The following is a 26640-nucleotide window of genomic DNA, read 5'->3' as shown; positions in this document are numbered from 1 at the left end:
ATTCTGTATCATGCAGGTATTGGGTTGGGGGAGGCTGATTGCCAAAATATCGCGGGCTATCATTCATGGCTCTCTTCCGAATCCAATGGCAGGAACAGGGAGAGTAAGCTCACTTCAGCTTCACTCACAGTATTCTACTGTGATATGTATATCCTACGTGGTTGATGAACTGATGATGCAGGGGGTTCCAGAGTTTTCCAGGAACCAGGTGATACGGCTTCAGTGCACGGATCGTTAGCGACAATCTAAGTTACTACCTCTATTTTCGTTCACTCGTCACCAATTTGCTGATAGCAATTTTGACTTTACGTTTTTTAAAAAAAATTATGAATACTTAAAAGTATACATACTAATAAAGTAATTTCACGATAAATCTAATTATACGAAAGTTTTATATATCTATAACTTTAAAAAAACATAAAATCAAAATTACTATAGCAAAAAGCTGATGACAAATAATGTTAGAAGCATGCCATGCATACCCCACGAACTGAGGACACGTTGTGGCCTAGTCTAGAAACGGATCATTGCTTTGCAGTCGCGGATCAAGAATTCCGCCAGATACTTGTCATTCTAGAAGCCTGTTCGAATGTTTGGACTTTGGATTGGGCCGGATTTGGTCTCTGTTCTCCCAAGATCCCAATCTCTCAGCTGTTACTGTTAATACCAGATGCACAAGTCTTGTACTACATATGTAAACTACTAGCACTTGGCTTGCCGTTTCTTTTAGGTACCTAAAGCTGTCCTGTTCGATCTTCGCCGAAAGCCACGGTACTCATGCTCGATTGTATTCTCGTGCCATCGTGTGTGAACTGCTGTTGCGTTTACTTGATTCCATTGAGCTCTGTCAGGTCAGCTATGCTGTTCTCCATCAGCGTCAGTTTTGATTGGAACTCAGTCGTGCGGAGAACGTCGACGTCGAGCTCCACCGTGCCGTGGAAGCCAAAAGGTGAGTGAGCCACAATCTTCCACTGTTTCTTACCTGAAATCCAAAGCGACTCTTTTCACGTCACTGACCTGCCGATGCAGCATATAAAAATCCACCCGACTGGATCATCATCGGCACCGTTTGCGATCAGGATTCGCCTACGTGTCGAACAGCGAGTCCGTAATTCAGGCCGGCGTCGTCGGTGAGAAGCTCTCTCCTGCAGTCAATGCGCGTGACGAATCTGGAGCAAGTAAAGCAACCCGGCTTACGCCTATGGTTATCCATTGACAGTGGCGGATCAACACCACCAAGTAGGAGACGCTCTCTTTTCTTCTCCTCCTTTTAATGCTCTCTTTTTCTCTTTTCTTTTCTTCCTCTTCAATATTTAAAAATTAAAAGGAGCTTCTCGCAAACAGTATCCAGTATTATAGAAAAACCTCTTTTTATGTATATCACGTGTCTATCTCCTTCATTTCAGTTGCACATACTAATCATTAGATTAGAAAAGCACGGTATGGATCGAGATTTTACAGAGATCTTTCTATAAAGTGTCTCGTGTAATTTCCTTCGGCACGCTGGATCCACCCCTGTCCATTGATTCTCCTGCCACGGTGGATTAGTCAGGTTGTGTTGGTTGAACGCACCAATCACAGAAGCTGCCGTGCCATGGACCTCAGCAAGTGAAAATGGAATCCTCAGCCTCTGCATGAGCAATGGCGCCAGTTTAGTCAGATATATTTATCTTCTCTTCATGGTAGCAGCTTCGTGTATAACAGTATAAGCATTTTTCCCTGAAGATACTAAGTAGTTGAGGAAAGTTTACCAACCTGGACCGTCCAGAAGCGGCTGCAGAGCACACACGCGTAATTATGATCGGAGCACTGCTGGTAGTTGTGATGACTTGGCTTCTATATTTCCTCCCTTGGCCGTTGTTTCCAAATAGGAAATTTAATGGGTTTCTAAACAAGAGACATATACCAAACTGCGATTGGAGCACGTTTAACGTCGCAGATCAGGTCCATCTTGTCGACACTTTCGCAAGCAACGCATGACTTTCACAGAAACTTCGTTACGGTTCTCTGTAGAATCCCTACGAATTCAGACCAGGGTTAAAAACCCATCGGTAACCGTCCAAAAATCGCGGTTACCGACTTCTCGGTCCGGTCCGGTTTCAGAAACCGAACGGTAACTAAAATTTTAATTCAAAAAATTCGAAAAAATAAAAAAATTAAAAACAAATTCAAAAAAATCTTAAAAAAACTAGACACAATTCTAAGACCTTCTGTGAATTTTTTTTCAAAAATAATGTCGTTTGCATTAGATTCTATAGGGAGAAAGTTTGAAAAAAATGAAAAAAAATTGAAGCGTGCGGCTCAGTTATTAACTCACGTTAAGGAAAAGTGTAACATACAAATACATATTTTTCTTGTATAAAAACGTATTTTAAGAAAATCTTTAAAATTGATTTCACTTTATTTAGAGTTTTATTAAATTCTCTATAATTTTTACAAAGTTCACAAGCATAAAGTGAATATGTTAAGAAATAGCACTGTAATTAAAATTTTCATGTCTACTATTATTTTTTCTACGTAAATTATAGTATAAATAAGCTAATGAAAGTGGTTTCACTAATTTTTGAGGTGTGATGGGTTAGTTATGAATTAATCTAGTCGCAACACATTTACACAATCATGCATGTTACAATAACTAATTCATGAGTTCATGTATTTTTAAAAAATATAGGATCATATAAGAAGACTAAGAAAATTAGTTTCATGATTTTTGGATTAGCAAAGAGTAAACTATGCATTTAACTTGGTTTAACAAATAAAATTTCTCGCAGAAAATTTTGAACTTTTTTATGAGTATAAATACTTTTATCATGTAGATCATGTTACAAGGAAGTCAACAAAATTTGTTTCACTTGATTTGAAGCTCAGATGAATTAGTTATTGATTTTACAAGATTGATCCCTTTTTTAGATTTTTTGTTGAACTGCGTTGAAATTCGATAAAACCGCTCGATAAATCGAGAAAACCGAGCGGTTACCGATCCAAACTGCTTGATAACCGACCAAATCAAAAATACGAGAAAATCGCTCGGTAACCGATCCAAACCGCTCGGTAACCGACCAAAACCGAGCGGTTACCGAGAGGGCAAAAACACGATTTTTCGCAAAAATTCAAATTTTGCCGAATAAATTTTCTCTAATTTTTTTTTAAAATTTTTGACCAGTAACCACGGTTACCGCGAGATTTCGATTATCGCCGGAGCTCGTGAACTTTGATTCAGACCCCTATGTTTCGAACGGTGCGTGTGGGGTGGGGGGAGCATCACCTCACCAGTGCGTCACTGTGCTGTCACCCTGTTCTTGAATGCTCTGGTCCTGTGTCAAGGCTAATAAATTATTAGGAAAATAAACTATTTGTCATTAAATAATGATTTTTTTACTATACACTATTGAATAGCTCTGATTTATTCCACGTCATCGAATAACGAGTTTTCTTTCTTTTCTATCAACACTTTCATTAGCTAGGCTCAGGACCTCCTCCGTTAGACGTTTTAAAAAGACCATTTTATCTCTATTTCAATATATGAGTAACTTTCCTTATACTACTACGAATTACTGACAAAAAATTATCTTTCATACACTTTTAAATGTACAATATATATTCAATTTATTTTTTTCAATTTTAAACTAGCTCAACATTGAAAGATAATTTTTTTAGCTTTTCTTTGCCGTATACTAGTAACAAAAATTAGTCAGTAATTCATAGTAGTATGAGAAAAATTACTCACATACCAAAATATAGATAAAATGGTCTTTTTACCGCGTCTAATGGAGGTCCGTAGCCTGCCTAACGAAGACGATGGCAAAAATTGCTATTCGATGGCATGAAGAAAAGATGATAAATTGTCGGCTCATTTTCTCTAAATTATTCTATCTTTTTTTAGGAAGTCCACGTGTCCATATCTTGGACCGATCAACGGCGCTGTACCGGCAAAGAAAACAACTCGCCGGTGCGGGTCCTGCTGGAGATCGAGCAGGCGAACAGTGTCGCCGACAATACCTCATCCTTCTCAACCGACGACCGACGGTGAAAACTACAGGTCGCCTCGCTGACTTCGATCGCCCGCTGAGCGGCTTAGTTTTTTCAGGGCTGCTAATGATCTGTTTTTGCCATTAAATCCTCTAGATTATGCGACCACTTGTGTACCGTAAGGATGCACCTGCTGCGAATCACATCATATAGGCAGGCTCTTTTCTGAATTTTTACCTGTTCAAATTGCACTTCGGAGTTTAGAGATATCAAGGAAGTGACGCTGGATGATGGACAAGATGAAGGCTTCTTGGTAGTACATCAGAAAGGACGGCAAAAAAGAAACCTGGTGTTTTTGACTGAGCAGTGCTTGTGTGGTATCACAAGTACGAACAGCTTGAACATAGAAATGATCAAGCAGACAGATGAAGGGGATTGAATCAAGAAGAATAAACAGGGCGCCAGGTCAAATTGGAACTCTTGGTTTATTTGACTGCTCTTCAGATGTGAATTCAACACGAAAAGGGCATGGCCTGCAACAATTTTCTATACGTCTGTACTGCTATAGTATAGTTTACATGGAACACGCATTGTGGTTGAAGGGATGCTATGATTCCTTACGCCTAAAATCTCATAAATTTATAATGTATGCTTCGTGTAGGATACCAATATACCATTTGTCCTCTTCGGTGTAGGATGTTAGGAACAAAAGGAGCAGCACAAAATTACGCTAAATGATTGCGACCAATGTTATAACTACTTACACCTGTCCTATGTATATTTGTAGTTGACCTTAAATTCCAATTATCTTCTGATGCATTTTCTATATCCGGGGCCGATAAAAATGTTAACTCCGTATTTATTGGAGCACGCATGGAGTGACTCAGACGCAAAGCAAAAGAAATCTATAATATAATATATATTAGTACTATATAGATTATAAAAACATTGAAAACGACATGTATGATTATGTAGTACCAATTTCGTAATCCATTTCACCAAGAGCTCGCACAAAAGCCATTAGAGTCAAGCATCATAAGATTATATTTACGAAATTAACAAAGGCAGCATCACAAGTTCTCTCAATAGAAGGAAAAAAAACCAAAGTATCACTAGAAACAACCACCAACCATCCCTATCTAATCAGCTATTATAGTATGAACGTGATTTCTCTGAAGTAATTGAATGTTGTAATCTTTAGCTTATTGATCTATAAATCGACTTACCTCATCATTTGAATCTTCGTCTAAATTCACTCGATCGATCACCGGCTCGCTAGGAAGAAAGGTAAAATTGTTATAGAACCCCTCATTTAAAAAATCGGTGAAAGCTTGGGTGATGCTAATGACATGTTCTGTGTAGATTTTTCAACGCCTATGTTCATAATCCTCACAGACGACGCTAGTTGTTGATGATTTATGAACCACCGATCTAACAAAAATTTGTTGATGAAATAAGGGATGTTTTAATCAGACGAATCGCAGAAGAGCAAATAGGGGTTTTATACAGATTCGAGACTCATTGAGGATGATAATCCTACACCATACTTGTATTGTATTGATCTAAGTCTATTAAAGGGGATATATTGCTATCCTAGATGGATCTAAACCTAGTCAGCGAATTTTTTGCTCAGCTTTGGTCGTCTTCTAGTTTGTCAAAAGGTTTGAGCGACTTCTTTGACTCTGCAGCCCCTGACTCCGTATATATATGAGTATCATATGTTATATGTAGTCCACGTTCCTATTCTTTGAGATAATTATTCCTAGTTATGAGACGTCTTAATACCTACAAGTAATTTACTTTTACCCAAGATTCTCTTCCTAAAAATAGAGAAATACTCTAAAAATTACAAGAAACGCTAGAATATTCGGATATGATAACTATTATTTATTCATCATTTAAGTCTCTATATGGAATCCGCATTGTGGTTGGTGAAGAGATGCTAATATACTATAGTTCCTTGCGCCTAAAATCTCATAAATATATAATGTATGCTTCGTGTAGGATACCAATATACCGTTTGTCCTCTTCTGTGTAGGATATTAGGAACAAAAGGAGCAGCACAAAATTACGCTAAATGATTGCGACCAATGTTGTAACTACTTACACCTGTCCTATATATATTTGCAGTTGACCTTAAATTCCAATTATCTTCTTATGCTTTTTCTATATGCGGGGCCGATAGAAATGTTAGATCTGTATCCATTAGAGCACGCACGGAGTGACTCAGACGCAAAGCAAGAGAAAACTACAATATAGTACTATGTAGATTATAGAAACATTGAAAATAACATGTATGACCATGTAATACCAATTTCGTAATCCATTTCACCAAGAGCTCGCACAAAAGCCATTAGAGTCAAGCATCATAAGATTACCTTTACGAAATTAAAAAAGAAGCATCACAAGTTCTCTTAACAGAAAAAAAAAACCCTAAAGCATCACAGAAACAACCACCAACCATCCCTATCTAGTCTGTCATCACAGTATGGACATGGTTCCTCTAAAGTAATTGACTGCCATAATCTTTGGCTCATTGAACTATAAATCGACTTACCTCATCACTTAAATCGTCATCAAAATTTACCCTAATCGATCACCAGCTCGCCAGAAAGAGAGGTGAAGTTATCGTAGAACCCGTCATTTGAAAAATCGGCAAAAACTTAGATGACATCAATAACACCAATGACATGTACTGTGTAGATTTTTCAACACCTATTGTTATGATCCTCACAGACGGTGCTAACTGTCGACGATTTATGAATAGCCGATCTAACAAAAAATTATTAATGAAATAAGTGATATTTTAATCAGGCGGATAGTAGAAGAACATATAAAGAATTTTATACATATTCAAAACTCCTTAAGGATGACGAAAAAAAAAAAGGTAGCGACCCACTTTCTGCGTCTCCCTTCTCCTGTTCAAAGCTTCCACGCGACGGGCGAGATATCACACAACGGACCAGCGCGAAAGAGCCTCTCGTACTATTGAAAGCGGCAACCTCAGCAGCGGTGTGGACACTACTGTTTACTTGTCTGCTGTGCGCCTGTGCCGAAGGGGAAAGAGGCGAGTCCCTTCGCCTTTGCTCGCCCGCTCTCGAGCCCTCGGCTTTTCTCCTGCCGGCGTTCGTGCCGCGCTGCTGCGGCTGCCGCTCGGATTCGATCGAGCCGGTGGATTCGTCCCGGGAGTTGGGCCTTCAGCCTCAGCTCTAAGGTCGGTTTCTTGGATTTCTTCGCGCCCTTCTTCTGCAACTCTGTCATGGGTGCTAATTGCGTTTCTGGTGGTGGCTTCAGTACTTCACTTGGTTCCTTTCCTTTGGTTGGAACATCGCTTCAGCTTTCCTATGCTTTTTCGTCTCTTGGTCTTTTCCCGCTCCTGTTCCTTTTCCATAAGCACCTTCGGATGATCAAAGTTTTGTTTCCTGTAAACGAAAATTCAACAGAGATGTTCATAATTCAAACTTCAAGCTACTAGTACTTTCGTCGTGTACGGCGCGCGTAAAATTCGGTATTTCAGTTGGCAAGTCCTAATCGCTAGACGGTGTTACTGTCAGCGTTAATGTCCTTTTATGATATCCTGCTGTAGAGTTTAAGCAACATGTAAGCTTGTTTACTTTTCTCCAGTCGACAAAAGATAGTAACTTGTTGATTTTGATCGCTCCGGGCCATATTTTCTCCCGGGTCTGTTGGTATGAACAGGCCAGTGTTAGGTCTGAAAGGATGTTGAGAATCTGGGACGACCGACAAGCTTTCACACCTTAGGCATAAGATAGCCCTGACATCCTGTGAAGAATGAACAAGCGCATCCATTTTGGATTCACCAATCATTGGATATTGCTCATAGGCATTGGTTGCATTCCATGGTTAGGATGATCTCAGATCGTTAGCAATTATACTCTTGCAGGGATGACAACTTGACAGGTTGCTGCTGAATCTCTTTTACAGAATAGACATGGGCAGCCTTGGAAATATCTTGTGTGCAGTAATCCTGATCGTCTTGTCCTTTTGCTATGTGGATGTGGCAAGGGGGCAAACAACTGACCCAAATGAAGGTAATCTCTTGTTGTCATGTGCTCTATTCATTTTTTTTAATTCTTTTGTTAGAGTTTTGAGCCAGACATTCGCAAATTGCTGTTCCCATAAAAGAACTGAGAGATGCTTTACCACCTAGCTGCCCCATGGTTCCTGATCATTTGCTATTAGTTTCTTGATGAAAATGCCACTATTTCAAGAGCACTAAACCGCTGTGAAGTTTTGACTCAAGCACACCATATTTGGCGTATTATTGAAAGTATCTTCATGAACCGATTTTCTCATCTGATTCTTTTGTTTAACTGTCCACAGTCCACTTCTGCCATGTATATACTCATTATTTTTGCACCGGTAATCAGTTATACTTGTGAATTAATCAAAGCACTTCACACGCTGTACATGATTATAAATGTAACCTCTTTATAATATATATCACATTCAAGTAGGTAGTAGGTATAACTATAGATTGGTTTTTGTTGAGATCTTCTGTTGAAGAAGTAGTGGTTAAGAATTCTAAAAATTGTTCTGTGGTAGAGTGACTGGTAGTCCTCACATGCAAGAACAGTGAAAGTTGGTTTACTATGTATCTTTCCTATGTATCATTACTTGATATGGGAGTTGTTTAGTCCAGCTAGTAATATTATCTTGCCCTACTCAGATACTCCGTGATCTGTTGAAACTATTGCTATCAACTGAACATTGTCTCTCTTACATGCACAGTGAATGCTCTCAAGGCTATCAAAGGCAGTTTAGTTGATCCTATGAATAACCTTAAGAATTGGGGTAGTGGGGATCCATGCACGTCACGTTGGACTGGAATCTTCTGTGACAAGATACCAAGCGATCCATATCTTCATGTAACAGAAATGTACGATGAACACTTCCGCGCTATTAATAACATCCACAATGTCCCTTCTTTGTGTCTCTTTTCTGTTAACTATGATGTATTCTTTATTATGTTTATTATGTGCTTGTCCAATGAGCACTCTGCTGAAGCAAATAAGCATCAAATAAACTACTTGTCACAAACAATAGTAACATCCAGAAAATGTAGCTCCCAAGCTAAACCAATACCGATCCATATTGAGATAAAAGGGTTAGTTATCCCAACAGAGCAGATAGATGAATTCAAGGTGTTATGACTACTTCTTTTTCCTTTGGAGTATAGTTTTTCTAGTATGCATGTATTATCTTTTTCAATAGCAATTACTTGATATCTAATCAGAGTTAGTATTCGTGCATTTACTTTTACTGAAATATAATATCTCTAGCACGACATGAATCTCTACCGTTTTGTTTGAATGATATATGGTAGATTTCCCTAATATGACAATTTCTTTTATTTACTATTGCCAATGATACAGAGCCTCTTAGTTACTGTTGCATGTCCTAAGTTTGCAAGTGTCAAAGTTAGGGCCATCCTTAAATGGTTTTGTAGCTCCACTCTATCTTGCACCCTAGTATATGTTTATTATTTATTTATGTCATTTTCCATATAACGTGTAACATTTAATATTAATAGTGCATACTTTTGATCCTTGTAGACAGTTGTTTAAGACGAATCTTTCCGGAACTTTGGCACCAGAGGTCGGTCTTCTATCCCAGCTGAAAACATTGTAAGTGCTAATTTGACAGCAATTGACACTGCTAAGTGCATTTTCAAGCATTTCATAAATACTGTACCTCACGGCTCTGCTTCATGTTTTACACGGTTAATTATTTTTTGAGCAAGGCCCTAAGTTTCCAACTAACAAAAAACTTACAAAAATAACATGACAAGAAGTCCTGACTTTGTCCAATTTAACTGTTTGTTTTCATGGTTAGAGCTCTTTTTTGTCCATTTAAGCTCTTCGAGCTGTTCCATTAGGTACCCAACATATGTTTGCTAACTTCTATAAATGGTTCTTTTGCAAGGGACTTCATGTGGAACAATTTGACCGGTAACATCCCTAAAGAAGTTGGAAATATCACAACACTCAAGCTCATGTGGGTTCCTCCTCTCTAATGAAACTTTCTTGTACCATTTCTTTAGATATGAACAATGCTAACTGTCTCTGCCACAATCTTGCAGAACTTTGAATGGTAACCAGCTATCTGGTTCTTTACCTGATGAGATCGGCTATCTCGTGAACTTAAACAGATTACAAATTGATCAGAACAACATATCAGGCCCCATACCTAAATCATTTGCCAACTTAACAAGCATTAGACATCTGTAAGTGTCGAGTATCTTTATTTTTGTGTCCTTCCATGACGCTTCTTATTTTTAAGCTTAGTAATGATTCTGGTTCCATTTTTACCTTTAGTCACATGAACAATAACTCATTAAGTGGGCAAATCCCATCTGAGCTGTCCCGATTGCCTGCACTCTTTCATCTGTAAGTGGAGGGACATTATCTCTGATTTTTTTTTTTCTGTTATGCAAGATGCAGATGAGTTGTGCAGTTAATTTGGTCTTATACTGTAATCTTGCAGCCTTGTGGACAACAATAATTTGTCTGGGCCACTTCCCCCAAAACTAGCAGAGACGCCTAGCTTGAAAATACTGTGAGCACATTTTTTCTGTACTCCAATGAGACTTCCTTAATGTAGAAATTGCAGCAGGGCATAATGTCTTCCGGTTTCGTTCACAGAATTTGTACTAGTTTATGGTAGCTTGAAGTAGATTGATGGTCACTTTAGTTCTGAACGTTTCAGCAGTTTAAGTAATTCTACAAATTTCTTGAGTATGCTTCACTTTCTTATGTAAATTTAATGGCATAGTAAGGAAAACTAATGGAACTTTAACTTTCTAATGTTGTAAACAACCAGTGCAAGACTTCAATAGTTGATAATGTTTATATTTAGGAACTGAGCCTAGCTCAGTTGGTTGAGAGTGTAGATGTATACCTAGACCACCCAAATTCGAGTCATCTTCGATAAGAATTTGGGTGCCTATTTCTTCTTAATAAAAAGCCGCCTAGTCCCTCCTAGGTTCATCTAGTTTTAACATTCTCAAAAAAGATAATGTTTATATTTTCTGTTTAGATAAGTTCAACGTTTTTGTTATCTAATGACAAACATTTGTATATCTATATCTTTCTACTTATAGTCAGGCTGATAACAATAACTTCAGTGGAAGCTCCATCCCTGCTGAATACAGCAACATACCAACACTTTTAAAGCTGTGAGTGTAACCCCTTTTTCTTCATGTTTCCCTTCTCTTCTTAGTATTTGAGGTAGATGCATGCGGCAGAAAATTTTAAGTAGTAAAAAGCTATGACAACTGTTCAATGAAAACAGACTTGTTCAAAATGCATGCGCTGATGAGTAAAATCTGTGCAGAAAAAAAAAGGATAGTGTGATTAATGTTTGTATTTCCCAAACAGCTTAACTTTTAGTTGAGATAATCGGTATATCAAAATCCATGGTATCACATAGGAAACCATGAATTTGCTTTGTATGCAACAATAAACTCCCTTTTCCCATTGAATCCTCTCTTTTTACAAGGTTAGATAGCAGCCAGATTAGTCCAATTATCTAGAAATCTTTACATTTCTACTTTCATAGCCAATAGGTGCTTTTTTGCCCTCATTCTGCAGAGATCATTTTCACTGATAAATAAAATAATAATTTTACTTAATTATCTTCATTTAAGAAGGGCGAGCAGCACTCCATCACTATTATTATGCTTAGACTCAAATAAAGACGTGTTCGGTAAATTATTCTTTTCCATGTTATCAGGAGTCTTAGGAACTGCAGTTTGCAAGGAGCTGTTCCCGATTTGAGTGGCATACCTGAATTTGGCTACTTGTAAGTCCAGATTAAAATGCTGTGCTTCCTTTCTCAGCTATCCTTTCATCATCAGCTTGTCACAGCCTTTCTGGAACAGTTATTTTGTCAATATTGTTTTGTAAATGTCTTTGGTGATTATCTTCATATTACAATGAGAAGGCTACCCACTCAATTTGAAATCCAGGATATTATTTCACATGTATCGGTACTAATTCTGGCATGTACTTTCAGGGACCTTAGCTGGAACCAATTGAAAGGATCTATACCAACTAATAGGCTTGCTTCAAATATCACTACAATGTATGTAGCTTTTGACTATCTTTCTAGCTTTTTAAGGAACAAAGCTAATTTCAAGTTTTTGGCAGTGATTTGTCGCATAACTTTCTTAATGGAACTATTCCATCAAACTTCTCAGGGCTGCCTAGTCTTCAGTTTTTGTAAGTACCATTTAACTTATTAGACAGTTTTATATACTGCTAATATCCTGCCATTGAAGAACATATGCTTTCCCTGTTCAATTAAAATTGTTCATACTTTTCAAGTAAAAATGTGCTGGGCAGAACTATTCTTCTACTTATTTTGCTGGAGGTATATTATCATTGTACAGGTCAGTCCAAGGAAACCTCTTAAACGGTGCTGTTCCACCGACAATTTGGAGCAACATCACTTTTACGGGAAATAGAACCCTTGTTCTGTACGACACTCTTCGCATATGTTCTTTCTAAATTCTATTCGAGATATATGCTGATGTAAGGTGGTATTTAAATAATACAGGGACTTCCAAAATAACACCCTTGACACTATTCCGGCTGCATTTGAGCCTCCAGAAGCTGTCACCGTTCTGTACGTTTCTTTACCATGGAGATATTTCTTCTTTTGTTTATGCACTCGTGTATTATGTTCATCTGTATAGTTGTTGGGGATATCAAACTTTCATTGCCGAAGCTTTGATGAAATTGCTAATTAGTAGCAGGACCTTCATATTTTGGCAGTTTTTGGCAGATATTAAGGTTCTGCTGATACTAGAATATTGATAAAAACAATTCATCCTTAAACTTTCAACCGAATTTTCTCAATTTCTGACTCAGCAAATAAATATTACCATTTTCTGCAGACTTTATGGAAACCCTGTATGCACGACATCTAATGCTTCTCGAGCAGCTAATCTTTGTCAACCCACACCTCTAAACGAAGCACCTTCTGGACGGGGACCACAACTTAGTATAATCTGTGCTCCTTGCCCGACTGATGGAAATTATGAATACAATCCATCATCCCCTCTACCTTGCCTCTGTGCTGTGCCTCTGGGAGTTGGATTTCGGCTGAAGAGTCCAGGGATATCAGAATTCCGTCCCTATAAAGAAGCCTTTGAGATCAACTTAGCCCATCTGCTGGATCTGCTTGTTTATCAGCTGTACATTGAACGATACATATGGGAGGCTGGCCCAAGGCTGAATATACATTTAAAGTTATTCCCAAGTAATACAAGTTTATTCAATGTGTCTGAGGTGGTACAGCTCAGGGAACTACTTGCTGGATGGCAGATCACTCTAGCAGATGTTTTTGGTCCATATGAACTTCTCAACTTCACGCTTGGTTACTATGCAGATGGTATGCAAAATTTACTTTGCAGCAAAGTATTTCATTCATAGTTTTATCATAAACTATTGGTCGAAATGTGCCACATTATATCTGTATTTCTTTCGCCAAGACAAAAGAGTATATGGTCATGGTTATTATTTTTTTGCAGAATTTCCAACTGTTGTGTCAACAGGTTTAAAAAAGAGCGCACTAGCTGGCATTTTAGCAGGGACAATTGTTGCTGCCATTGCAGTATCTGTAGTTTCTACAATTTTTATAATGAGAAAGCACACAAACCGGCGAACAGTTTCAAGGCGGTCATGTAAGTCAAATCTCCTTTTTTCCTTCTTAAAAAGAATAAAGATAGATTTACATGTGCTGCATAGACAGAATGTTGCTATCTGACAGCTTAGAAATGGTTTGCTGCTTAAAGATGAAAAGGAATCTATTAAGCAGTTGTTTATAGGAGCATATTTTAGTAGGAAGATACTTTTTTACAATTCTAAATCTGGGAATTCGGAACTAAGTTGTAAGTCTTGCCTCCATGACCTCATTTAAATGCATTATATTAGGAGTTATAAATATATGAAAAAAATCAAATGCTTCTATAGTACATAAACTTTTATCCTAGTAGTATACATTAGATTCAAATCACAGGATCTATTCTTCAAAAAAGATCACAGGATCTAAATATGCAAATCATTTTGCAGTACTTTCAAGGTTTTCTGTCAAGGTTGATGGTGTGAAGTGCTTCACATTTGACGAAATGGCTGCGGCAACAAGCGATTTTAATATTTCAGCTCAAGTTGGTCAAGGAGGTTATGGAAAAGTTTATAAAGGAAATCTAGCTGATGGTACAGCTGTGGCAATCAAGCGTGCACATGAAAGTTCTTTGCAAGGTTCAAAGGAGTTCTGCACAGAAATAGAATTGTTGTCAAGATTGCATCATCGCAATTTGGTTTCTCTGGTTGGCTACTGTGATGAAGAAGACGAGCAGGTGTGACTTCCAATCTTTTGAATTATTTATGTATAAGTATATTGTTGAAAGTTTTCCACACAACCATCTACACATTGTGTAAGAATTAGAGGAAAGCCTTGGTAGTTGTGGTAAATCGATTCTGCAGTCGATTTGTTGAGTTTACCATACATATGGGAGTGTATCTGCAGTACCTTCCGCTCATAGAGAATTGTGTTTTGCAGATGCTGGTGTATGAGTTCATGCCCAATGGTACCCTACGTGATCATCTTTCTGGTAAGTGGGAAGTGACATGTTCAAATAATCCTAGCTTCCTTTTCTTTTCCATATGACCATCATGGACTTTCACATTAAAGATTAGCCATCATCCCATCCATCATAAAATTTATTCATTATCGGATTGCATGATTGTATATGAAGCTTTTGATTTAGCATTAACAAATTCAAAGTGCATAGTTCTTTGAACTTGTGTTGGACGAAGCACCTAATCTTGTTCAATATTTTCTCAGCTAAAACTGAAAGACCTCTGAGCTTTGGTCGGAGGTTGCATATCGCCCTTGGTGCCGCAAAAGGAATTCTATATCTACATACCGAGGCAGACCCTCCTATATTTCACCGTGATGTTAAGGCCAGCAACATTCTACTGGACTCCAAGTTTGTAGCGAAGGTGGCTGACTTCGGTCTTTCAAGGCTTGCTCCAGTGCCCGATGTTGAAGGGACTTTGCCAGCTCATATCTCCACTGTTGTTAAGGGCACCCCAGTAAGTAGTATCACACCTAGCAAAGCAGCAACACCACACTCACCATGATCTCATTTCGCTGTTTCATGTCAGACAACAGGGAACATTTGAGCCCACTTATTAGCTTATGGTGTGGAAGGTTAGGTGATCATGAGTCATGACTGTTTGTTTTTCGTTTTGACAGGGCTATCTTGATCCAGAATATTTCCTAACTCATAAATTGACAGAAAGAAGTGACGTGTATAGCCTTGGTGTTGTGTTTCTTGAACTACTGACTGGAATGAAGCCAATCCAGCATGGTAAAAACATTGTTAGAGAGGTAAAAAGGTTCCCACCCCACTCCTTATTGTTTGTTTAATTACCCGTCTACTGATGGAAGACAGCTCGAAGTGTTGAGCTGTTGAAACTCCAACTTTTCTTTTTACCATTCAGTATTATTAGAAGCAGTATGCTTGCAGGCTGCAGCATTAATAATAAGTTTGCTAGCAGACAGAAGATTCTCCATAATATTCGTAGGTCCTGAAAGTGTGTTTGGTTTGAGGAGTCAATGGATCCTAGATGGAATGATTCATCATGAGATCATCCCATGAATTTTGGTGGGATGACCTCATTCCTCATGTTTACACTAGACATGCGCTCATGAGGACTGAGGTTATGATGGATCAACCCCTTCCCGTTCCTCAAACCAAACAAGAAAATTAGGTTTGGAGCTAGAATCGGATCATCCATCACCAACCTACACCTACTCAATCCAAACAAGCCATAACTGATCCAAAAAGTCGTGAATATATCATCCATAGGCCAACAGGCCATGTTAGGTAGCTTCAAGTGTCGTTATGCTCTATAAATAATATCTAAAATGTTTTTCCAGTGGTTGCTAACTTAGCATACAGGTATTCAGATATACCATGTTTTTTGTAAATAAAAATCAGATATGCCTCAATATAGATTTTGCTTATGTCAAAGAAAAGCACTGCATATTCTCCATTTCTTTGCCTTATACGGACTGACTTCATTCATTGCACTGGCTCCAAATAGATAAAGCAAAACAAACGATTTGCTCTTGTTACAGGTAAACATAGCTTACCAATCAGGCGACATTTCCGGGATCATCGACAGTCGAATGTCCCCGAACCCTCCAGAGTGTGCCATGAGGTTCCTCTCCCTGGCAATGAAGTGCTGCCGGGATGAGACAGATGACAGGCCTTACATGGCCGACATTGTAAGAGAACTCGAGACCATCCGGAGCATGCTACCCGAAGGAGAGGACCTGGTGTCCGAAACTACGGGGACAGGCTCTGGCGCGCTGACAAAGTCCATGTCGACTACCTCGACGACTACCGGCGTCCTCTTCGTCTCGTCCCACACTTCCGGCACTGGTCAGGCGAACAGCGGCATCCCCTCTGGGACGGTGGTGCCTCGGTAGCGTTGCCAGCGCCGGACACGTTGTAAATGATTTTGTAGACACCTGACAAGTGACAACGATTTGTAGCTTTGTAAGTAGTAGCAATACTGGGGTGGTGTAGCCTCCCCTACAGGTGATTCTTATTCTGTACATGAGTTGTGCCGTTGCGAAGTGTTGTAGTATCAGGAATTCAGGTTGTGATGTAGTAGTGACAATGGTAAAGAATGCAGATGATGAATGTATACTGGCGTATTTATCAGATACGTACATTGGATGGGAACTCCTCTGTTGATACCATTGCGGCATTTGGTCGAACGTCTTCCGCGCATGCCCCGCCGGTCACACGCACCTCACGCGACGAATAAACGACACACGGACACAGGTGTTTTCAGGCAAAGGAGTGGAGCTCGTATCCGTGCAGGCGGAAAGCGGGAGCACCGGGAGGCGGTTGGTTTGCGCGGGCGGGGTCGGGGTGCTGGAGTGGCAGCCAGGAGGGGCGTGCGCGCGCGTGTGGCAGCGAGGGCCGCGGTGCGCGGGCGAGAGGAGACGGGATCGTGTGAAACGGGAGGCTGGCGCGGCGTGCTTCGGTCTTTGGTGCGTGAGCGCGAGCGACCCAGCTCTGTGGCTCTGGCCGACGGCGCGACCGATGAGCGGAGCGGACCGACCGTCGCGGGCGCATGGAGGCCGCGCGCCCCGTGCCGCAAAAAAACGGCAAAAACGAACGGCGGCGGGCCGCGGGCTCGCGGCTGCGTTGACTGCAGTCTGCAGTTCGCGATGGCGGGCGGCAGCGCAGCAGCACAACTGGCCGTGGCAAAGCAAAAGCCGCGCCGCAGCATCTCCTTCAGAATTTCCTTTCCAGTCAGCATGCTAGATCTGGACCATCCATCGACCATCGGAAGGTCAATATTTACATTATTTTGGTACAACACAGTATGAGAAATGCAACTCCGAACACTTTTGCAGCAAACGCAACCTATCTCGGCCATCCCTTCCTCCCACTGATACTCATCCATCCATAAATTCTCTCGCACTCTGATTTTTTTCAACTACTACTTCAATACGAATCTTAATATTAATAAGCTATCCTGATAAGTCATACGTCTACATACCCTAGTGGAATTTTCGTGTTCAACAGAATATAAGGACGCACAACATAATCTCACACAAACAACGGTTCGACCACAAAAAGCTGCTGCATTTGACAATCTCAAGCTGAAACTGCAAACCGTGGAAAACTACATGCAAATAATTGAGCGTATATAGGCTACGGGAAAACACTATATCAACTTCTTAAAGCTATTTCAACAAGAAAGCAGATTCACTAACGCTGGCTACCCTCCGGAGGTAGCTATTCAATAAGTCATACGTCATACGTCTATTTCAACAAGACCGTGATAGATAACTAAAACGGAGACACTCAGATATACTTCAAAGTTCATGTCAGAATAAACGAATGCATGCTTCACTTTTTACAAGGGGTTCAAGGGTACTTCGGTGCAGCAAGATGTCACCCAAACATGTCAAAGTTTCCTCCATGTTGGAAATGGGAGAAGCTCCTGGAGCTCTCCACCTTCCCTGGGAAATGATCAATTCCTGCACAAATGAACCAACACCAACTTTAATAATCTCGTTGCAAGTTTAATGAAGTAATGATACTTTTAGCAAAGATGATACTTGGATTCGACATCATGTTCTCGTAGATGGCCATCTGGGCCGAGCTGCCAGACGATCTCAAGCCATTGTCATTGGATCCATATATCATGCTACCGATTTGATCATGCTCTGTGTCAAAGTGGTCCATCTCTGAGATCCTGTCAGCATTGTGAACACTCAAAGCTTTGTTCTGGTGGAGTGGCCTATCTGACTTTGGCTTCTTGTCAGTAAGGGACTCCTCATCCACCTCTGCTTCAGATTCAGCGTTGTTTGGTAAAGAAGCAGCCTGCTTCCGCTTCGACCGTGCCCGTCTATTCTGAAACCAGTTATAGACATTTGTCTCAGAGATCTGGCCATGGTGTGAGAGCTCCGCTGTTATCTCCTTTATCTTTTGCTTGCTGGGTGTTCCATTGCCTTGGTCAAATATGTTCTCGAGGATCTGCAGCTGCATCGGTGTTGGTTGCCATCGCTGCCTTGCTGTGATCTTGTGACCTCCAGGAACAATTAGAGAATCACAGTACAGATTGCTAAACCTCATTCCTGAAGAAGAAACCATACTTCAGTTGCCCAGAAAAAAGATTGCCTGTTCCATCAACAATGTATATGATCGAAAAGAACAATACAAAATAACATTTATAGAGAGCAGAAGGCAAATTCAGTTATAATGATTTTTGGAGTTATCTAAAAGAGGAGAATATTCCTGGAGTGGTAGAAAAAGGTTTCGAAAACTTTTCTTCAAAGGTTTCCTAGACCTAGGCCAGGAGTCTGTCACTGGTAGGTACTCTTGTAAGGCCATCGTGTAATTAGGTTGAATCATTGGGGTTATCAAAATTAATGACTTCATTTAAACTGCCAAGTGAAAAGTTTATGCATAAGTCGCGAGGATGAAATCCTGCTAGTTCAAGTATATTGATGTAGACTACAACATGGACAAGTTTGGCAATTTTAAATGAGTGATAGGTGATGGTACATGAGTAATAGAAATGATTGCAAGTGCATAATAAAGAATAAGTGTTTTGGCCAAGTGAAGATACATAACATGTTATGAGATCCCTAAATGTCAAACTTAGATTTAGCAGGACAGCTGAAAAATGCAAAATTTATGGGTGCACATAGCACAAAATGGCATTTTGGTTGGTCCTACATGACAATCATGTGTAATAGCTATTCATTATTATATCTTTAATTCCTCTAAGGCGTATGAGCTGCATTCTGAGTCCAATTACTGGCACTCTCCCACTGAAAGAAAGGAGTGATTGATTGAACATGCAAAAGCAATCATACAGACAGAGAAATTTTACATTTAACAAAATAGCAATCATGCTGCAACCATGAAATATGACCTACAGAAAATAATAAAAAAATATGTACATTAAGTCATTAACAAAAAAAGGAATTCCATTGTTTAATTTTGACAGAACCTGTTGTTAGCTTCCTTACAGAGGCATCAAATTGATGCATTGGCACTTCCGACCTATTGCCAAGTACCTACCAAGGCATCAAACTGATGTGGTACTTTCTTCTGTATTCTATGGAATTCAGTCTACTTTGCGCGCAATACAATAATACAAAATGCACCGAACAGTCCTCCAACCAGCAGTACGGTAAATCCTTAGGTAATTTCACAATATTTTGGAAATTAAATCGTAAGAGCAACATAAATGACAAAGAAGTATTCTCCTTAACTAAAGCAAAAAAAAGAGAAAACTTCTGAAGTGCAGTGTGTTTATTGTAAGACTCGCAGCTTCAGTTCAACAAGCTCCACTAAACGGAGTTCTGCTTGCACGTTCTAGTTTCTGCAAGCAATGCAGTGCCTTTACCTTTTGCGTGAAAAAAAATAACCTGGTGTGCCTGTACTTGCCAAACACACATTTTCTCAAATGGTTTGCTACAACAATGAAGAGGATGATCATTGCAATTCCATTATCGAGAGAAGTTCCGAGTATGCCATGCAAAGAACAAACCTAACAGAACCCAGTCAAATTAATGCAAAGTTGCTCATGAAGTAATAAAACACTAAAAAAGTTAGCCTTGATAACCTAGACACCTAGTATAATATGAAATAAACTTGATAGCTAAAAATTCGTAAAAATAGCTTAAGCATTTCTCTATAACACCTGAACTTAACTAGGCTCATAAACAGCCGAAGGTTTGTGGCCTTTAAGCAAGTCATGACATAAGGCGAATAATTTTTCCTTTTTGCACAAAGAGGTAAAGAATGGAGGGAACCCTCACGAGCCACAATGCAAGTACCAACGCAAGGGATCCCCAAATGCAAAGCACGAAAAGGGATCTCCCAAAATTTCACATCGAAATTCCCTATTGCTCCAGTCTCCAAGAACAACCAGCAAGAAGAGTAGGGAGACTAAAGAGTACTAATTGTTTTGTTTGCAAGTGCACCGACCGACCTGCTATGGAGTCCTGGTGCTCGGTGAGGGCACGGTGCATGTCGACGAGCTGCTCGCAGATGGTGGCGTAGATGGAGATCTGCTTGCGGAGCACCTCCATCTGCTCGTCGGTCATCACCTTGACGTACCCGGGCCCTTCCCCTCCTCCGCCCCTCTCGTCCGCTACCGCGGCGGCAGAGGCCCTGGCCTTGTCCCCCCACTCCATGGTTCCAGGCCGGCCGCTACAGAGACAGGGCGCACAAAGATTGCCGCTTGGTTGCTATCTTGGAATGGGCCACGGGACGGAAATTGGCGAAGTCGCGTCCTTTTTGTACAGTGGAATGGAATGGAGCTATGGAAGGAAGGAAATCGGCCGGTTAGGCAGGCACTCGGCTGGAGGCGACGGGGCCGGCTGGGGACAGCAGGAGTCCATGCGACGCACGGACGAAGCAGGGAATGGCAGGACGGTCCTGATGCGCGCCGGTGCAGCAGCAGAGCGAGCGACCGCCGCAGGAGCAGGACGGCAGGAGACAGCAGAGGAGAAGGCCGGGCAGGAATGGGGGAAGTGGCAAAGTGTTTTGAAGTCGGCAGGCGCCGCGGTTGCCGACGGCGCGCGCACAGGCCACGAGCGGGTGCCGCGAGTCGCGGCGGAAAGAAATTATACGAGCGGCGCGCGCATGCGGACACGGAGGGCACGGGTCGCGCGTTACGGCGTGACATGCGGTGGGGTGGTTGGGTCGGCCGGCCCCAGCAGCGTCGGGCGCTCGGCGCCACGGCGGGCAGGTGGGGCCGTCATGTGAGGGGTCAATGCATCGCGGGGACCCGCAGAAGAGGCCGCGCGGCGGGGCCCATTTCACAGTCCCGCCTTCTCTCACTGGCTTCTGTTCAGGGAACTGCACCGTTGCTCAAACGTAGACGACAATAATCACGACAGCACAAAACGCGCCGAAGTACTTCGCCGTGGTGCATCACAACCGCCGTTCCTTTCTGTTTGGATGGCTAAGCTAGCTACTGCACACCGAGCCACCGATGTAGCATCAGCCATGTGCAATATCTTTACTGCTACAGAACCACCTCTGAATTCCAACCAGAAATCTGGTTATTAGCCTATGTATACATTTCAATTGAACAAGCAGAAAAAGTAATAACAGAAGGGAGACAATTTGGTCTAAGAATTCCTTTGTGCAGATTTCTTTTTAAGAGATCAATGACTGGAACAGGCATTACAGCAACTGGATAGCCCAACAGGCTACAGAAAATGCGCCTCGAGATTTATAAGATATGTGTCGGCAAACACTTTCATTAATTTAACAAATCGAAAATGTTGCGTAGGCATAGTCTTGTAGTCAAGTAACTTAAAATTCTGGAAGTCTAGCTCACTGTAACTTAGAACTCTCTGCACTATCACCATATCGATCAGCACTAACAGTCGGTGACAAGGAAACATTAAGTATTCTAATTATACAACCATGGAGGACTCACTACTTGTCATCTCAGCCGCAGGTTAATGTCATCAGGGAGATCAAAATTCACCAGCTAGCAATGGCATGATTCCAACACCATCACAGGAGCTTGCACATCAGAAGCTATGTCATGAGAGCAGGACTGACTAGACAGTTTCTGAAAGGATCAAGGGGGAGGGATGAGCACCCGCAGTCACTGTTTCCCTTGTTTTGTGCCACCATTGCTGAAGGGAGAGGCACTGCCATTCTGAAGGGGGCTATCCTCTCGATATGTTGAGTTCAACATAGCAAGCTCTTGAAGCTGTTGCCTCTTGAAAGTGTCTTGTGATTCATCCTACATGATAGACCATAAAAGACTTAAAATTTACACACACACACACACACACACACACACACACACACACACAGAGAGAGAGAGAGAGAGAGAGAGAGAGAGAGAGAGATGAAGAAGAAAGCTGGTTGCACATTCCACTGGTCTATTTGTTTAATTGGTTGTGCATACTACTCTTCAAAAAAAAAATTTATGGCAACAAAACAAATTTCAAGTTGGCACAAATGCTCCAGAACAATATTTTAGGAGTTATGGAACAATATCAGGGATACGACAATAAAATTATTAAAGGTGGATGTCAGAGGAAAGACAAGCAAAGGTACCTTCGGTTTATGGTTAACATTGCTAATCAATCAATGACCTATATCTAATACTTGAATCGCAACAAAAAAAAATTGCTTCAGAACTATATCAAACAATTCATTTCCTTGACTTCTTAAAAATGTTGCAGTTTGCTCATGAGTAACAGATTGAAGTATGAATATATAGAGGATTTAGAAATCATATATGCACCACTGGTTTCAACAGCTCCTCTAGTATTTCCTGTGCTTGTGCCAGTCTTGTGTCAATGACATCGGCAGGTAATTCAGCCTCAATCAGGATATGAGTTGGATCACCCAAGTGCTCATAGCCAGGCCTTCCCTTGAGCTGTTCCTCCTATAAGGAAACGGAAAAAATGGCATGTAAGCATTTTAAGCTTGCCTACAGTGGAATATAAGATTAGCACCAGGTGGCTACTACAAAAATCTAACTTATAATGATGAGTGATCATTCAGTATAAAATGCTAACAATAGTTACAACTGTATGCATTTAATTAAAGAATTGGTACATGATAATATAATTTATTGACCTTGACAGGATCTTTTACGGAGCCCTTGCCTCTGATGAAAACACGGCAGCCTGTAGTGGCTTCAACTCTCTTCAGTGAGTTTCCTCTCGGCCCAAGCAGGCGGCCAATGAAATTAAACTACATGAAGTATGTCAAGGGTAACTAATAAATAACAGCTTGATTATTAGTAACCATTGCAAGAAGAAAAGATCATACATTAGGGTAAGCATCTGTTGGAACTTCCAACCGCACGATCTTCTTGACAATGTAAGAGGGGTGGCTCTGTGCAGCACCTTGCCAGCCCATCGCTCCCCTAGGAAAACCAGTTCTCTGACAGCCATGGTATTAAATGTAGAATGGTAAGTTAGACTTACTACTTTGGAGATAAAATGGATAACATAATGAAGCAGTATGAGGATGAAAAGTTGCAAAAAAAAAGAGTAGTTGAAAGTGTTATTGCTCTCTCAACATGCATGATAATGAAGCTTGAGGGGAGAAATTTCAATCAGCATGAAACCAGGTCTGACTTTTCAAGCAGTGTAAGACTTGGGCCTTCAGATTCAAAAAATAAATAAAATTGTAACACTTTCAGGACTTTGGAGTGAAACTAGTTTCACAACTACTCATGGCCTAGGCGCCAAATATCATTTAACTAGGTCACTAAAGTAGCAGGTGGAGACTATATTGTATTTTGAGTGGTATTAAGGTCTTTTCAATGGTTTAAGGTCTTGTGAATCGTAACTATGGAAGGGAAAAAAATTGCATCTGTTCACCTTCACACTGTTTATTAAACTGATCCAATGCATTGGTAAATCTCCAATGCATTAAGCAAAACGAATGAACCAATATGTTCATGCATTGGTAAATCTCCAATGCATTACGCAAAGCGAATGAACCAATCTGTTCAATTAGTAACTAAATTATATATATGACATCTAAGTATTTGATATGCTTGCATTGTTTCAATCAACAGATGCTGTCTTTCAGCCTCAGGCTTTCCTATAAATGTATAGTTAAACTGTAGGCTAAGAACATTGATTGTAGTTTTCTAAAAAGCAAGGCTCTACCAATGTACCATGCTCACTAAATCAGGTCTATTTGTTATGGAACTCATATGTACATCATTTGATAATAGCATGTAAATGTGAAGGTGGCTTGTTTGTTCCATTTGACACAAGTGGCATCCACAGAGCACTCCTGAACAGCTATACTATCCAAAATGCAGTTTTATGGTTAAACGCATTAAAGACAGGTTTACATTACTACGGACTATAGAGTTTATCTTTATGAAACCACCACCAAAGCTCCAACTTTGTATTTCCTACTTCTGACTTACCTTGTTCACATTCAGCTTCTGTCTCAGACAGCCTATATATTCTGTAGCATCATTTTTTCACATAGAATTGGATAGCACACAATGCAAAGCTAGAAAGTAAATGAACTGATCATGGCATTATAATGTTAGTAGCCAGCACAAATACCTCAGGATGCAGCCCATTCCACGGACCAAAACCATTTCCACAAAAATTAGGTACCCGGGGCAATGGATGCATATGATTTGGACTTGCAATTGGCAACCTCTCATTTCCCCTAACTCCAAGGTGCGAAAGCATGCTTGATATTCTCATTATCTCTGCACATCATGGTTCCAAGAGTTCAAATCAGCGATCAGCATTAACATTGGTATATGACAAGCTGCATATCGTCGATAAAGCTACCAATTTTCATAACACAAACACTTCCACCTTATACCGAAACACGGGAACTATGCAAGTTCACCGTACAACTCATCCAATATTAGACCAATGTGCCTTTATAAACAAACAAATAAAAAGACTGCCCTTTTATCATAAAGACAGAGCTCATAAAGAAACAGAACCGATGAACTATTAAATCTGAGCAAGACTGCTACCAAAAAGTAGAATTATCTCTCACCTTGATTCAGCAGCCTGCCGCAGATTGGGAGCACCTGCACGAAAGGCCCAAGCTTCTGTTGCTCCTGCAGCAACTCCTCCAGGTACTGACTGCGCGGCCCGAATCCAATCCAATCCAATCCCATCGAACCAGCACAGAAAAACACAGAACAAGATTCAGACGACGATCCAAGAACACCAAGAACAGAGGAACAAGATTACAGCACGGTTCCAACAACAAAGCATCAAAAAGCGAGTAAATTTCAAGAATCCAATCCTTGTAGCATCTTACCCGGCAGCGTCCGGCGATGAAGAGGGCCTCATAATCGGCATCGGGGACATCGCCCTGGCCGGGGAGAAGCATTTGTCCGTGGCCGTCAGCGCCTCCATGGCGGCGGGCTGGGTTGGGGTTGGATTAAGCTGCTACCAATGGAGAGAAGAAGCGGCGGCGGACGAAGAGAAGATTGCGTTTTCCTTTTTCCTTAGTTTTTTAGCGTGTTTATCTCCTCTTTTACGCGGTGCGGTACAATCAACCTCGGAGGATTCCAGCGAAATCGCCCATACGAGATGTCAAAAACGGCCGCTTCCTCTGGGGGTTCCTTCGGCTGGCTCGCCTCCTTTTTACCCTCTTCGTAGGGTTTATAGCGGCGGTAAGGTAGGTTTTTGGCAGCCGCCGCCGGTTGGTGATACTTCTTTTTTTCTTTTCCCGGTTTGATGTAGGGTTCTGGGGATGCCTACTGCCTTGCGGGCAGGCTGTCTATATTCGTTGGGATATGCAGATGCAGAGTCGTGTATATACATAATTTGTCGTATTGATAAAGATATGCTCATAATATTGTTTAATTTTTAATTACGTCCCACGTACTATTTCTTCTTGTTCTATTTTTGTCGTGAGAAATAAAAGCACTAACAATTAGATTGAAATGCTTTTGAAGTCCTCCTCTCAAGCATCCACACAAACATTTGACCATATTCTTACTAACAACTTGCACATATATTTTACACGTGTAAAATCAATTTAGGATATAGTAATTTAAAGAAATAAAAATATATAATATGACAAAAGATAAATTTACATTAAAAAATAAATAATGAAATATTAAATGTGTTTTCAAATATATGGGAAGTAAAAAATGGACGAAAGTGACCGTTCGATCTTTTTGAAAAAAGATAGAAATTAATCGGATCTATCATAATATATACTCACTCTAATTACAAATATATGTCGTTTTAGCCTTATCAACTATTTTCTAAATATAAGTCATTCTCAAACTTTTATGTATTTTTTCTCTTTTATTCCTATCTTACCCTTGTTTAACAAATACTACCACTCTCATAAATAAATGAGTTATCTTTTTCAATACAGAATAAATGAAGGGCAACAAGGTTATTTGATCCACTTTCTTATTCTTTATGTACAAGTCTAAAATGATCCATATTTATAATTGGATGGAGTATTTTATAGAATTATAGATATCACATCGTTCACGTTTACATCAATACCTGTACCATAACGTCGTCTCGTTCATCGTACCTTCTCGTGACCATCACCTCTAGTCAACACTTGAACAACATGCATGCTACCCG

At 40.4% G+C, this 26640-nt stretch overlaps 3 protein-coding genes and 1 long non-coding RNA gene across 8 annotated transcripts; 2 read left to right on the top strand and 2 right to left on the bottom strand.

Moving 5' to 3' along the window:
* The first annotated feature begins 856 nt into the window (after window positions 1–856).
* On the top strand, window positions 857–4684 carry LOC133910136 (uncharacterized). The gene is made up of 3 exons (XR_009908487.1): window positions 857–949; window positions 1030–1239; window positions 3884–4684. It is a non-coding gene; the product is annotated as an uncharacterized LOC133910136 (long non-coding RNA).
* Window positions 4685–6897: 2213 nt separating this feature from the next.
* On the top strand, window positions 6898–16756 carry LOC133909007 (probable LRR receptor-like serine/threonine-protein kinase At1g06840). 5 transcript variants are annotated; one of them, XM_062351265.1, is made up of 22 exons: window positions 6899–7183; window positions 7669–7832; window positions 7915–8021; window positions 8722–8869; window positions 9546–9617; window positions 9916–9987; window positions 10073–10216; window positions 10308–10379; window positions 10477–10548; window positions 11093–11167; window positions 11725–11793; window positions 12007–12075; window positions 12141–12212; window positions 12383–12469; window positions 12550–12618; window positions 12890–13386; window positions 13526–13678; window positions 14067–14353; window positions 14557–14608; window positions 14842–15092; window positions 15256–15390; window positions 16144–16756. In XM_062351265.1, the coding sequence occupies exons 3-22, from the start codon at window positions 7922–7924 to the stop codon at window positions 16495–16497; spliced, it is 2850 nt and encodes a 949-aa protein (XP_062207249.1). In that variant the 5' UTR covers window positions 6899–7183; window positions 7669–7832; window positions 7915–7921; the 3' UTR covers window positions 16498–16756. The 5 variants fall into 5 exon arrangements, with proteins under 5 accessions (XP_062207250.1, XP_062207249.1, XP_062207251.1 ...); XM_062351266.1 differs by lacking the exon at window positions 7669–7832 and having other exon boundaries at window positions 6898–7183; window positions 7874–8021; XM_062351267.1 differs by lacking the exon at window positions 7669–7832 and having other exon boundaries at window positions 7920–8021.
* An 894-nt stretch (window positions 16757–17650) lies between these two features.
* LOC133909012 (WUSCHEL-related homeobox 8-like) lies at window positions 17651–21195 on the bottom strand. The gene is made up of 3 exons (XM_062351272.1): window positions 20538–21195; window positions 18151–18669; window positions 17651–18069 (listed from the first exon to the last, which is right to left on the bottom strand). The coding sequence occupies exons 1-3, from the start codon at window positions 20740–20742 to the stop codon at window positions 17984–17986; spliced, it is 810 nt and encodes a 269-aa protein (XP_062207256.1). The 5' UTR covers window positions 20743–21195; the 3' UTR covers window positions 17651–17983.
* Window positions 21196–21753: 558 nt separating this feature from the next.
* Window positions 21754–25775, bottom strand: LOC133909010 (KH domain-containing protein SPIN1-like). Its single transcript, XM_062351271.1, has 7 exons — window positions 25346–25775; window positions 25076–25164; window positions 24622–24773; window positions 23357–23470; window positions 23162–23278; window positions 22824–22967; window positions 21754–22313 (listed from the first exon to the last, which is right to left on the bottom strand). The coding sequence occupies exons 1-7, from the start codon at window positions 25441–25443 to the stop codon at window positions 22173–22175; spliced, it is 855 nt and encodes a 284-aa protein (XP_062207255.1). The 5' UTR covers window positions 25444–25775; the 3' UTR covers window positions 21754–22172.
* Between the last annotated feature and the right edge of the window lie 865 nt (window positions 25776–26640).

The sequence above is a fragment of the Phragmites australis genome, chromosome 2, assembly GCF_958298935.1.
Source record: "Phragmites australis chromosome 2, lpPhrAust1.1, whole genome shotgun sequence".
Lineage (NCBI taxonomy): Eukaryota > Viridiplantae > Streptophyta > Magnoliopsida > Poales > Poaceae > Phragmites > Phragmites australis.
This window is presented reverse-complemented; position numbering and strand designations above follow the sequence as displayed.